Genomic DNA, 12,126 nt, shown 5'->3' with positions numbered 1-12,126 from the left:
CATCAGCCCATCACTATGTCTAACCATAAACTCTGGATGATTGTCAATGAGTTGGGGTGTGGGGTGTGTGTGTGTGTGTAGAGGTTGGGGTGGGGGGTGGAGGTTAATTGGCAGGAGGGGACAAAGGACTCAGACACATGGAAGGAAGGATGGATACATATAGAAGTGGGTAATTGGAGTCTGACTGCAGAAGGGCTGATGATCTTTATGATGCGAAATGGTTGCAGATTAATCTATGGCCACCATGATCATTTGAGGACACTATGCTTTAGTTTTGATTAAAATATAATTTCTGAAATGTTTGGAGTTGCCGATGAGTTGACTGAAGATCAGGGGCGATTCTAGAATCTGACCTTTAGGGGTGCTTAGCCCCGAGTATTGATGGCTCTTGACTTGAACAATGTGGTGGCCGTTGGTGTCAGAAGCCTTCATAATGTGGGGGAGACAGACTGGTGGTGATGGTGGTGGTGGTGGAATGGGGGGTGGCATCTGGGGGTCCTCTCCCAGAAAATTTTGAATAAAGTAGAAGCCAACAAAGTCCATGCTCAATAATTCAGGTATACAATCCAACATTTTTCAGTCAGGTCATCTGGACAGAAAGAAACTGTCCAGATGACCTGACTGAAAAATGTTGGATTGTATACCTGAATTATTGAGCATGGACGTTGTTGTTTTCAACCAGTTTGACAAGACTGTCAACAAGGAATAGAGCCGACAATGGAGGAGGGGGTGTGCCAAAGAGGCCATCTTATCACAAGCAGAACTGGTTTTTTCCACTGTTGGGGTAAGAATAAGTTTTGTTGTGTGTTTCCTTGACTGATGAAGCCTTCTGGATCGAAGGCGAAATGTTTCAGCACAAAAAAAAAAAAAGAAACTGTCCAGATGACCGGACTGAAAAATGTTGGAAAGTAGAAGCCATTTCCTGCATTCTGGTGTATTTTAACAGGTTGTCTGCAGCTGGGATGAGGATCAGCACCTCCAAGCCTGAGGCCACGATCCTCAATCAGAAAAGAATAGACTGCCCTCTCCAGGTTAGGCGTGAGGGCCCAGACATCTTGTTTGATGTAACTGGGACCCTGTGTACATATTTTCATTCCACTACATGTACCACATGTGATGAGAACGACAATAAAGAATCTCTGACTCTGACTTTCTGACTCTCCGAGGTGCTGCCTCAAATTAAGGAATTCAAGTATCTTGAGGTTTTGTTCATGCGTGAGGGAAGAATGGAGCATGAAATCAAGTATTTCTACCTTGGAGGCCGATTAAAGGCTTATCTTATTTCATTGACTGACGTATCGGTGCAGCTTCCGCAGTACAATATTGCAGATTCTGTTCCAGTCTGGTTTGTTGAAGAAGGAGCTGAGGGGCAAGGCAATGTCTCTGTTTACTGGTCAGTCTATGTTCCCACCTCACATATGGTTGCAGACTTTGGATAGTGACCAATAGGACAAGATCTTGGGTATGTTTATCACGCAAGATAACTGGTCTCTGTTAACGATAGGGTGAGATGTTCTGTTACCCAGGAGAGACTTGGAGAAGAGCTGTTGCTCTTCCACATCAATAGGAGCCAGTTGTGGTTCAGACATTTTTGGTAAGGATCCCCCAGGATGCCTCCTTAAGAAGGTTTTCCGGTCATGTCCAACTGGAAGAAGACCCCAGGGAAGACCCAGGACACACTCGAGAGACTATGTCACTGGACTGGCCTGGGAACACCTTGGATTCCTCCCAGAAGAGCTGGAAGAAGTGGATGGGGAAAAAAGATGCCTGGGTCTCCCTGCTCAAGCTGCTGCCTCAGCAACACAACTCCAGAACAAGCAGATGATAATGTATGTATGTGTGTACAGTATGTATGTATGTGTTTATGTATGTATGTATGTATGTTTGGATGGATGGATGGATGGATGGATGGATGGATGAATGGATGGATGGATGGATGGAAGAAAAATTGGCTGTGATGAGAAAGTTTATATTATGAAATTGTGGTACCACTGTACAATAAAGCTCCCCTTATAGATGGTTAAAAAAATAGTTTATAGATACGTTATTAATTCCTCTATAAACACTTATAAATCATTAATAATTGTTTATTATGCATTAATTAAAGATGACAGAGAGACAAAACTGACCAGTTTATTGCCAAATAGTGAGTCAAATCTGTTCACCTATATATTTCATATAGAGTTGTCATATTAAACATTTCAAACGAAGTTACTACCTTGTGAGCACAATAAGCATTTATAAACCAATTTTTAGGATATAATATAAGTTGTAGACTTATAATGAATTGATAAAGTACAATATTATATCCTTAAAATTAGGTTTGCAAATGTGCTTACAAGGTAGTAACTTAGTCTGAAATGTTTAAAAAATAACAACCCTAGATGAAATATACAGGTGAACAGATTTGACTCACTATTTGATAAGAAACTGGTCAGTTTTGTCTCTGTCACCCTTAATTAATGCATAATAAACATTTATTAAATATTTATAAAGTGTTTATAGAGGAATTAATAACATATATATAAATTATTTATAAGCCATCTATAAGGGGAGCCTTATTGTACAGTGGGACAGAAATTGGTTTTAAACGTTGTACATGTAAGTAGTTTATGATGACAAGAATCAACTTTGGTCTTGAGTACATTTTGACAATCTACAGACTGGTCAGATTTAAACTATTCAAACTGAGATGAACAAAGCACTTTTTACAATAGGTACCATAATAGTTTGTTCTTAACATTTACATGAAACGCTATTTCAAAATGGCTAAACAATTAAGCTAAGAAGGGTTAGGGTATCATTCGTACTTTTAATATAAATTTATACACAAAAAGAGAACATAAGAAAGTGAATATTTCACATGCCACAGATTTGTAATTTAGTACTTGAATATGTTAAACCTTAAAAATATCAGTAACTGATGAACTCATAGATGCTTTAGATAAAATTAAGTTCATCATCACCCACTGCTGAAGACAAAAGTGGATTGTTTTTAAATTTATTTATCTGTTTGTTAGCAAAATATGTCATGAACCATGAACTAATATTGGCTAAAGTTTTCAAAAAGTAATGATTGGATGTACATATAGTTGAATAACTTCTGGAGTTAGTTCCGCTTAAGATGGCCGTCACAGCTAAGCAACTTTAGCAAACACCAACGTGGATGAAGGTAAATTTACAGAAACTGAGCTAAATTTGGTGACAGTAGCTGAGAGTCCTTTTGAACACACACTTTAATGGACCCCACAATTTTTTTTTCAAGTTTGACCTTATTTATTGAAGAGTCAACTGAGTCTGTCTGTTTGCAAAATATGTCATGAACCACCAGGAGGATTTTATGGTTACTTTGAGAAATTAATCACTGAATGGACATCTACAGCTGATTGGAATCACCCCACTTTAAGGTTACCTCCACATTTTATTCACATCAGCAAACACAAAAATACCACAGCTTGCTTGTATGAGGACCTCACCCTGGCAGGCAACTTTAAGATGTTCCAAAAAAAAACCCTGTAAATCCACTTCTCTCTCAGAATAGTCACGGGTGACTGCAAACATCTGGAATTTGTTTCAAACACTCCTCAGTTTAACAACAAAGTCCATGCTCAATAATCCAGGTATAAAATCCAACATTTTTCAGTCAGGTCATCTGGACAGTTTCTTTTTTTTTTTTTTTGTGCTGAAACGTTTCACCTTCGATCCGGAAGGTTTCATCAGTCAAGGAAACACACAACAAAACTGATTATTCCCCCCAACAACTTACTCCAAAGTGGAACAAACCAGTTCTGCTTGTGATAAGATGGTCTCTTTGATACGCCCCCTTCTTCAGTGCCGGCCCTCTTCCTTGTTGACAGTCTTGTCAAACTGGTTGAAAACAACAAAATCCATGCTCAATAATCCAGGAATAAAATCCAACATTTTTCAGTAAGGTCATCTGGACAAAAAAAAAAAAAAAACTGTCCAGATGACCTGACTGAAAAACGTTGGACTCCTCAGTTTAGTTTCCGTGAACCATAAAGTGCAAAAAATGTGAGCCAACTTTTGGAGGGCTGGTGACCAATAAAAACAAACTGCTATTGACAAGAAATAAAACACATGAAGTTCTATGAAATTTAAGCATAACTGTGACACCGCGAGTACAACGCAACAAATAAATCTGTACATCATTCGCAGGTATGTCGTGCAAATATTGCAGTTTGTACGTCACAAATGTGTACTATGTGCCAATTTAATGGTCAACGGACTGCACTTATATAGCACCTTTCTATCTTATACTTGAAGCACTTTACAACACAATGTGTGTCCTCATTTACCCATTCATACAGCACGCTACTAGATCTCTACAAAGACTAATCAGGGCTTTATCACATTCATACAACGATGGGACACACATTGGAGGCAATGTGACAGCAGTCACATTTCGGAATGTGACTGCTGGTGGAATCAAACCCCCAACTCTTGCATCGGAGGACGATTGCTCTAAGCACTCAGCCACAGCCGCCCCATGAATAATAAAGAAAGCTTTTTGGGCCAAGGTGGAATGTGTTTTGTTGTTATTTAAGTCATCAGTAATAACTTAGGTTATGATATGCACGCAAGGTCTTATCACCACCAAACATGAAAGGGAAGTTTCTAAGGTGTTATTGATGAGCCTACGTGGACAGGAATAACAGACTCCATGAATTCTGGGCTGGGGTCTTGGGTTTTGGTTAGGCTGACCCAGAGCTTTCTCCCTTACGAATGACGTGCTTAAGTCAGAGATAAACTATCTGTAGTGACGCACAAGGAATGTACAAAGTATATAAAGTCCCAGTGAGACACGTACTGAGATGAGGTAAATAAAACGCAGCAGGGCTACGGACTTGCATGATCGTAAAGTATTTTAAAAATGATTTAAAACAAGTTAAGACTTCACAGAAGTTGAGGTGCAAATTTGTGTTTTTATTCATCTGTTTAATCAAGACCAGGAAGGAACTTTTCCACCTCTGTGCCACACAAACAAATGCACATGCACATCAGCACATCCTGATGCATCCATTCAGTCCTCCTCCTCAATGTTTCTCATTATAAACTGGTCTAAGCAAGTTCTGGGCAATTAGCGCACGCTCACCCTACTGCTGCATAACCAAACTGTCAGGCCAAGGGAAGTATATAATGCAGGCAAAATGGAGCAAAGAAGCAAAAAGGCAAAGAAGTAAAGCAGAACGAGAAAAAGACCTCCTGACAGCGGAGAAAAGAGAACGAAATGGCCCAGAGAAGAAACAGCGGAAGCAACCTCTTCCTGACAGGTGAGACAAACTTCTATTACAGACTTTTAAGTGGACTAATAAGCAACATTTACCTCTCCTGCACATCACATCTAAGTTTCTGAACAGTTATCAGTCTTTATGCAAAGAGATAATCCGCATAAAAGTCAGGCTTGAATGAGAGTTTTAAATTGTAAATGGACTGTACTTATATATCACCTTTCTATCTTATCAAGACACTCAAAGCTCTTTACAACACAATCTGTGCCTCACCATTCATACAGCACTCTACTAGATCTATACAAAGACTAATCAGTGCTTTATCCCATTTATACACTGATGGGACACACATCGGAGGCAATGAGGCAATGTGACTGCTGGTGGAAATGAAGCTCCAACTCACCCATTGAAGGACAACTGCTCTAACCACTCAGCCACAGCTGCCCCTGTTTTATTGAAAAGTCTATTACAAACTGAAAGACAGAACATTTGAAACTGTTCTCCATGTTTTCTCTTTGTTGCTCCAGTCGTGTACATGTTGGCCATGTGCAGGGCCATTCCCATCAACGATTTGCTCAACCGAGCCTCCCAGAGCTCAGACAAAATGTACTCCCTCAGCACAGTGCTCACCCAGGACCTGGTAAGAGTCTGTTCAGACCACAAAAGGTTGTGTGAGTCTAAAGTCTCAGGAGCTAGAGTTCATAAAGATCATCCTGTCCTGTGTCCAGGCGTCCCACATTTCTCCAATGAGCTGGCCAACGATGGAACGCCCTGCGCTGTGCCACACCTCTGTGCTGCCGACCCCCAACGACAAAGAGCAAACTCTACAAGTATCTGTAAGTAACACTGATCTTTGACGTGTCTCACTCATCTTTTCAAACCACAAAGGGCATTGCATCTTTTTTGTCTAAGACTATTCGGAAACATGCTTTGAAAGTCGTGGATCCATGTGGATAAGTGTTTCTGGCTGATTGCCTTTCTGCTCTGGCGTTATGTCCAGGAGTCAGCTCTGATGTCTTTGGCCCGCTCCCTGCTCCAAGCCTGGGACAAGCCCCTGGTGATCCTCTCCAACAACGCCAACACTCTGCCTCACCCTGCTAGGAACAGCATTTCCAACAAGATCCAGGAGCTGCAGGAGCACTCCAAAAGCCTGGGAGATGGCCTGGACATACTATCTGGCAAGGTAGACATAAAGTTGAAAGAAAGGTTTTATTGCTGCTGAAATATTGTGTCTCCTTTGATGTGTCCCACTGTCTCTGTCTGCTTTTGTTGATCAGATGGGTCCAGATGCTCAGGTTGTCTCCTTTCTGCCCTACCACGGAGGCACTGACCTGGGCCATGACCGAAACACTAAACTACAGAAGTTCAACTTTCTACTTTCTTGTTTCCGTCGCGACTCACACAAGATTGACAGCTTCTTGAAAGTGCTACGGTGCCGTGCAGCAAAGATGCAACCCGAGCTGTGCTAGAGCCAACATTAGCCTGTGTGTGGGGGTAATTATCTTGTACCAGCTAGAAACTAACGCATAGTACGCTTGGAGGATGGTAGATAAGGAGGAATTAGATGGTGCACACCTTCAAAAAGCATAATTTCTTAGATTTAAAAAAAAAACTATCACACAAAACCCTGAATTCCACAGATCTGAAATTTATAATAAGATAATAAGAGAAAACACTTTTTTTTTTAAAGGCTCATTCCCTAGTTGCATTATTCTTGGTTTTCAAAAGTATTGTTTTTCTAAGTGTTTTCAGCTGGTCTGGGATTTTAATCTGGGCAATATAATTTTACTCATTCCAGTAGTCTGTGATGTCCATAAACCGTCTCCTCCTGATCTTTCTTGTCTCCTGAACTGTAACCCCCCACCCCCCCACCCCCATGGTCAGGCTCCCAACAGAAGCTTTGCTGAAGCTACACAGGAGAACTAGGTTAACCTTTCTTTCTCACTGCTCTTCTGCAACATTTGCACTTTAGATTTAATCACACCCCTGAATACAATGCCTATCTCTACTGAACTGTTTCCCTAAAATCTGTTGATCAATAAATAAAAACAATTCTCGCACATTGAACTTGTCTCGGCTGTTTCTTTGCACAAAACAATGCAAAATATACTATTTGTGCAAGAAAATTAGTTTGTAGTCATGTGTTTAGTTCAAAATTTTCATGTATGGTTTTTAAGAGTGCCAAAGCATAGGAGCAAATAGTGAAGCACTTTTTGGGGACTACCTATGGCAGCCACCTATTATTATCCACCTGAAAAGAGTCTTGCTCTTACTTCAACTTGTATGTGTCCCATACCGCAATGTGTACCCACATAAATTTTATATCCAAACAACCGGCTCAGCAACGTAATTTGTGCTATTACTTTTATTTGCGTTTTGAGTTACCATGGCAACGTAATTTGCAAATAAATATGTCATTTTTCCTCAATGAAATAAACTATAAATCAGCCATTTTTAGAGATATTAAGCTAAAATTTGGTGTGAAGGTAGCTGAGAGCAATGCCCCACAAATACTGAATTCAAACAAAAATTCAAGATGGCCACCAAAGCTAAATTTAAATGGATTTAACTCAGCTATATTTACACAAATAGAACTGAAATTTAATGTGGTTATAGCTGAGAGTGAACCACAACACTTAGTACTGTCAAATCAAAATTTTCAAATGGCTGCGATATGGCAGTCCCAGTCAAAGTTTCGCAAGGAACTTTCTAGTACTATTCTGTTTGGTTTCCATCATTAATTTTTTTATTATTAAACTCTTCAACTAAACAAAATGCATCAAAATAGCAACTATGCCATGACATTTGGTTGAGGTACGTTGTACATACACCCCAGGTAAGGGAGGCTGTCAAGATGAAAGAGTCCTATCGGTTCTTGTTGGTTCGTGGGACTATGGAGGCAGCTGAGGAGTACCAGAGGGTCAAGCGGTCCACAGCCTTGGCTCTTGCTGAGACAAAAGCTCGGATGTGGGAGGAGTTTGGTAAGGCTTCGGGGTTGGTCTGTCCATAAATGTGGCTGAGGTCGCCAAGGTAGTTAAAAAGCTACGTGACGGCAGGGCTCTGGGGCTGGATGAGATTCGCCCTGATTTCCTTAAGGCTCTGGATGATGTGGGGCTGTCTTGGTTGACACGCCTTTGCAACATTGCATGGACATCGGGGGCAGTGCCACTGGGTTGGCAGACTAGTGGCTCCCCTTCTTCAAAATAGGTGCACTCCAATTACAGGGGCATCACTCTCAGCCTACCTGGTAATGTCTATTCAGGGGTACTGGAGAAACGAGTCTTATCATTGGTCGTATCTCAGATCCAGGAGGAACAATGTTCCTCAATGTTAGTTCTGTCCTGGCCGTGGAACACTGGATCAGTTCTTTACCCTCAATAGGGTCCTCGAGGGGTCATGGGAGTTTGCCCATCCAGTCTACATGTGTTTTGTGAACTTGGAGAAGGCTTTTGACCATGTTCCTCGGGGTACACTGTGGGGGTGCTCCGTGAGTATGGGATTGGGGGCCCGTTGTTATAGGCTGTTTGGTACCTATATTGTACAAGCAGTGCAAGAGTTTGGTTCGCAATGCTGGTAGTAAGTCAGACCCCTTAGTGTGGGAGTTGGACTCCGCCAGGGCTGCCCATTGTAACAGATTCTGTTCACAACTTTTATGGACATAATTTCTCGGTGCAGCCATCGGGCAGACAGTTTCTAGTTCGGTGACCTCAGGATTCCATCTCTGTTCTTCGCAGATGATGTGGTCCTGTTGGCCTCATCATGCCGTGATCTTCAGCTCTCACTGGAACGGTTTGCAGCCGAGTGTGAAGTGACTGGGATGAGAATCAGCACCTCCAAATCTGAGGCCGTGGTCCTCAACCATAAAAGGGTGGATTGCTGTCTTCAGGTCAAGGGTGAGGTTCTGCCATAAGTAGAGGAGTTCAAGTATCTCGGGGTTTTGATCATGAGTAATGGAAGAATGGAGCGTGAGATTGACAGACAGATTAGTGCAGCATCTGCAGTATTGTGGACTCTGTACTGGTCCATTGTGGTGAGGAGTAAGTTGAGCTGTACGGTGAGGCTCTCTGTTTACCAGTCGGTCTACGTTCCTACCCTCAGCTATGGTCACAAGGTCTGGGTAGTGACCGAAAGAATGAGATTGTGGATACAGGCGGTTGAAATGAGTTTCTTCCGCAGGGTAGCTGGTCTCGCCCTTAGAAATAGGGTGAGAAGTTTTTGTTATCCAGGAGTGACTCGGAGTAGAACCGCTGCTTCTCCACATCGAGAGGAGCCAATTGAGGTAGTTCGAGCATCTGGTAAGGATACTTCTTGAATGCCTCTCTAGGGATGTGCTTCGATGAGATATTCTTTGTTTGAACAGGTCTCTCTTGTAAATGAGGCCTCTTGGCTCAATGAGGCTAACCTGTATAAGTAACGATTGAATGAATGAATGATAAAAACAGTGCAAGGAATTTTCCCGTAGACAACAGGATTTTGCCAAAACATACATAAATAAAAGCTCAGCCCTCTTTGGAGCTCTATTGATAGGCAGTAATTCACAGTATAAACCTCATTTCAACTTTAAGAGTCAAAAGAAGTTTGACTTTATATTACTGAACTGGAATTTTGATTTATTTTATAGCTTTTATACCTACAGTACAAATTATACATAAAAGCATAAGAATTGCTGTCTCCTTTCATCTGTCGTGTCTTTTTCACAAATCTTCTCAGTGTGCAAAGAGTGCAGCCACATACTCGGTTATATTTTTTTGTGGAGTGCTTAGAAAGGCACCCTATTATTATCCACCTGAAAAGAGTATTGCTCTACTTTAAACTTTAATGAGGCTTGGCCCTGAACCACAATGTGCACCTCCCACAAATGTTATATCAAAACTATGTAAACAAAGATGCCATTTTTCCCACTGAAAAACATTGACAGAACTCAACAGCTTCTAACCATAGATATAAACACTAGATCCCTCATTGGCTGCTGCGGCGCAGGATTTTCGGCCGCCATCTTGAAACGGTCGTCCTTATTTGGTTAAAGCAGATGTTTCAGCACTTTGCAGCTTATTTCTGTTCTAATCGACGGACTGTTGACGTCAGGTCTCGTGGGATAACTTTTCACAAGTAAGATGAACATATTATTGTTAGTATTTTGTGAATAGAATATTACTGTACTGTATTTATGTCCACCAGCTGATGTGATGTTCAGTGTAACACGGTGTTCAGCTGCAATGAAGTTGACTGAGATCTGATGACAGGAATATTTTTCTAACAAGAATACTCACTATTTCAGTAGCTTTGGTTCATTATCAAGAGATATGTATCATAATTGGAGTTTTGTTTAAGTTCTAGGAAATAAAAAATAAAAAACTAGGGAGAATATAGGAAATAGAAAATAAGCTTGACCTCCTCTGTACAATGTTTTTGTGTAGACACAAATCTCCTTTTTTCATTTTGAAGGTTTCCCAAAGAACAAGATGTGAGGAAGAGGAGGAAGTATTTTTGAGGAGGATTCATCTGAGCAGAGAGGATTTGAAACTGGAGGATTTTGATCAAACTGATCAGATCGTCCGACTGAGAGATGGTGTGGTACCATCGGTTCACCTTCAGAGAGTAGAAGCATCATAATAAGTTCATTAATGTTCATAAATTTACATATTTTATTGTGAGTCACAAGGTGAGACACCTCCATGTGTTTATATGAACAGGTAACTATAGACTGTAAAGTTCATATTCATGATGCTTTTTCATTTCAGCTTGAAAACTGCAGGACTACAGGAACTCAACAAAAGCTGGAGCTGCTCTGTCTGTGGCCTCTCAGGAACGTGCACGTCACACACACACTCTCAGGAACGTGCACGTCACACACACAACCTCAGGAACGTGCACGTCACACACACAACCTTGGCCTCATGATGTGAGTATTTCTATTTTAAACTTTTATTTTTTCATTTAGCCTTTATTTATACAGGTAGTCTCACTGAGTCAAGAGAACTCATTTTAAAGAGAGACCTGTTTAGGAGCAGATGGTGGGGGTTAAGGGCCTTGCTCAGGGGACCAGGGTGGGGCCAATGAGGGTGGAGGCAGGTGTGGGTTTTCACCTATTCCACCCACATTTTGATGTTGACGGTACCGGGAGTTGAACCTGCGACTTTCTGATCACAGGCCCATCTTGTAACCTCTGCTCCACCACTCCCCCACATAACATCATATCATACTGGTCATATTAAAATCTCACTGGTTTCCTTCCAGATGTGTTAAACAGCTACTGGTCCCCCTGATGTTTCCAGGTGGCTGTGGTCAGTGGATAAAAAGCCTGGCATGAACAAGATGATGCTGGAGATCATCATTTGACGAGAGCTCCCACCTTCTAACTGTGAAGAACAAGAGCAGCTCAGTGATTCCCTCAAGGCTCAGTGAAGGAGCTGAGAGCTGCAGAGAGGCTGATCCATGGAGCTTCAACACAGCAACCTCCAAACATGTCCACCCTCACACACATTGTCCGTGAAGACACTGGACCAGAGCACAAGATAATAAGACACTGATAACAACAACAACAATACACATTCACAAATGATTCATACAAATTTAAGTTTTTTTAATTGTTTTTTTTTTTTACAATTGAAAAACAGTTTGTTATCCACTGTTGTCATCACTCTTTGTTAAAATCCAGGTCTCTTTTGTAAATGAGTCCTATTGGCTCAGTGGAACTAACCTGTATCAATAAAGGTTGAATGAATATAAATATATACATAATGATTTATTCAACCTTTTATTTATACAGGTTGGCTTCATTGAGCCACAAGGACTCATTTACAAGAGACCTGCTCCAGACAGAACAGTAAACAATGGCAATGATAAACTACAGTAAAAATGATAGAGATGATATATA

General features: G+C 41.1%; 1 protein-coding gene across 1 annotated transcript; it reads left to right on the top strand.

Moving 5' to 3' along the window:
- The first annotated feature begins 5,219 nt into the window (after positions 1 to 5,219).
- On the top strand, positions 5,220 to 6,945 carry prl (prolactin). Its single transcript, XM_037689402.1, has 5 exons — positions 5,220 to 5,291; positions 5,777 to 5,889; positions 5,978 to 6,085; positions 6,250 to 6,432; positions 6,527 to 6,945. Exons 1-5 carry the CDS (start codon positions 5,249 to 5,251, stop codon positions 6,716 to 6,718), a joined length of 639 nt encoding a protein of 212 aa, XP_037545330.1. The 5' UTR covers positions 5,220 to 5,248; the 3' UTR covers positions 6,719 to 6,945.
- The last annotated feature ends 5,181 nt before the right edge of the window (positions 6,946 to 12,126 follow it).

This window comes from Nematolebias whitei, chromosome 15, assembly GCF_014905685.2.
Source record: "Nematolebias whitei isolate Nwh7 chromosome 15, NemWhi1, whole genome shotgun sequence".
Classification (NCBI taxonomy): Eukaryota; Metazoa; Chordata; class Actinopteri; order Cyprinodontiformes; family Rivulidae; genus Nematolebias; species Nematolebias whitei.
This window is presented reverse-complemented; position numbering and strand designations above follow the sequence as displayed.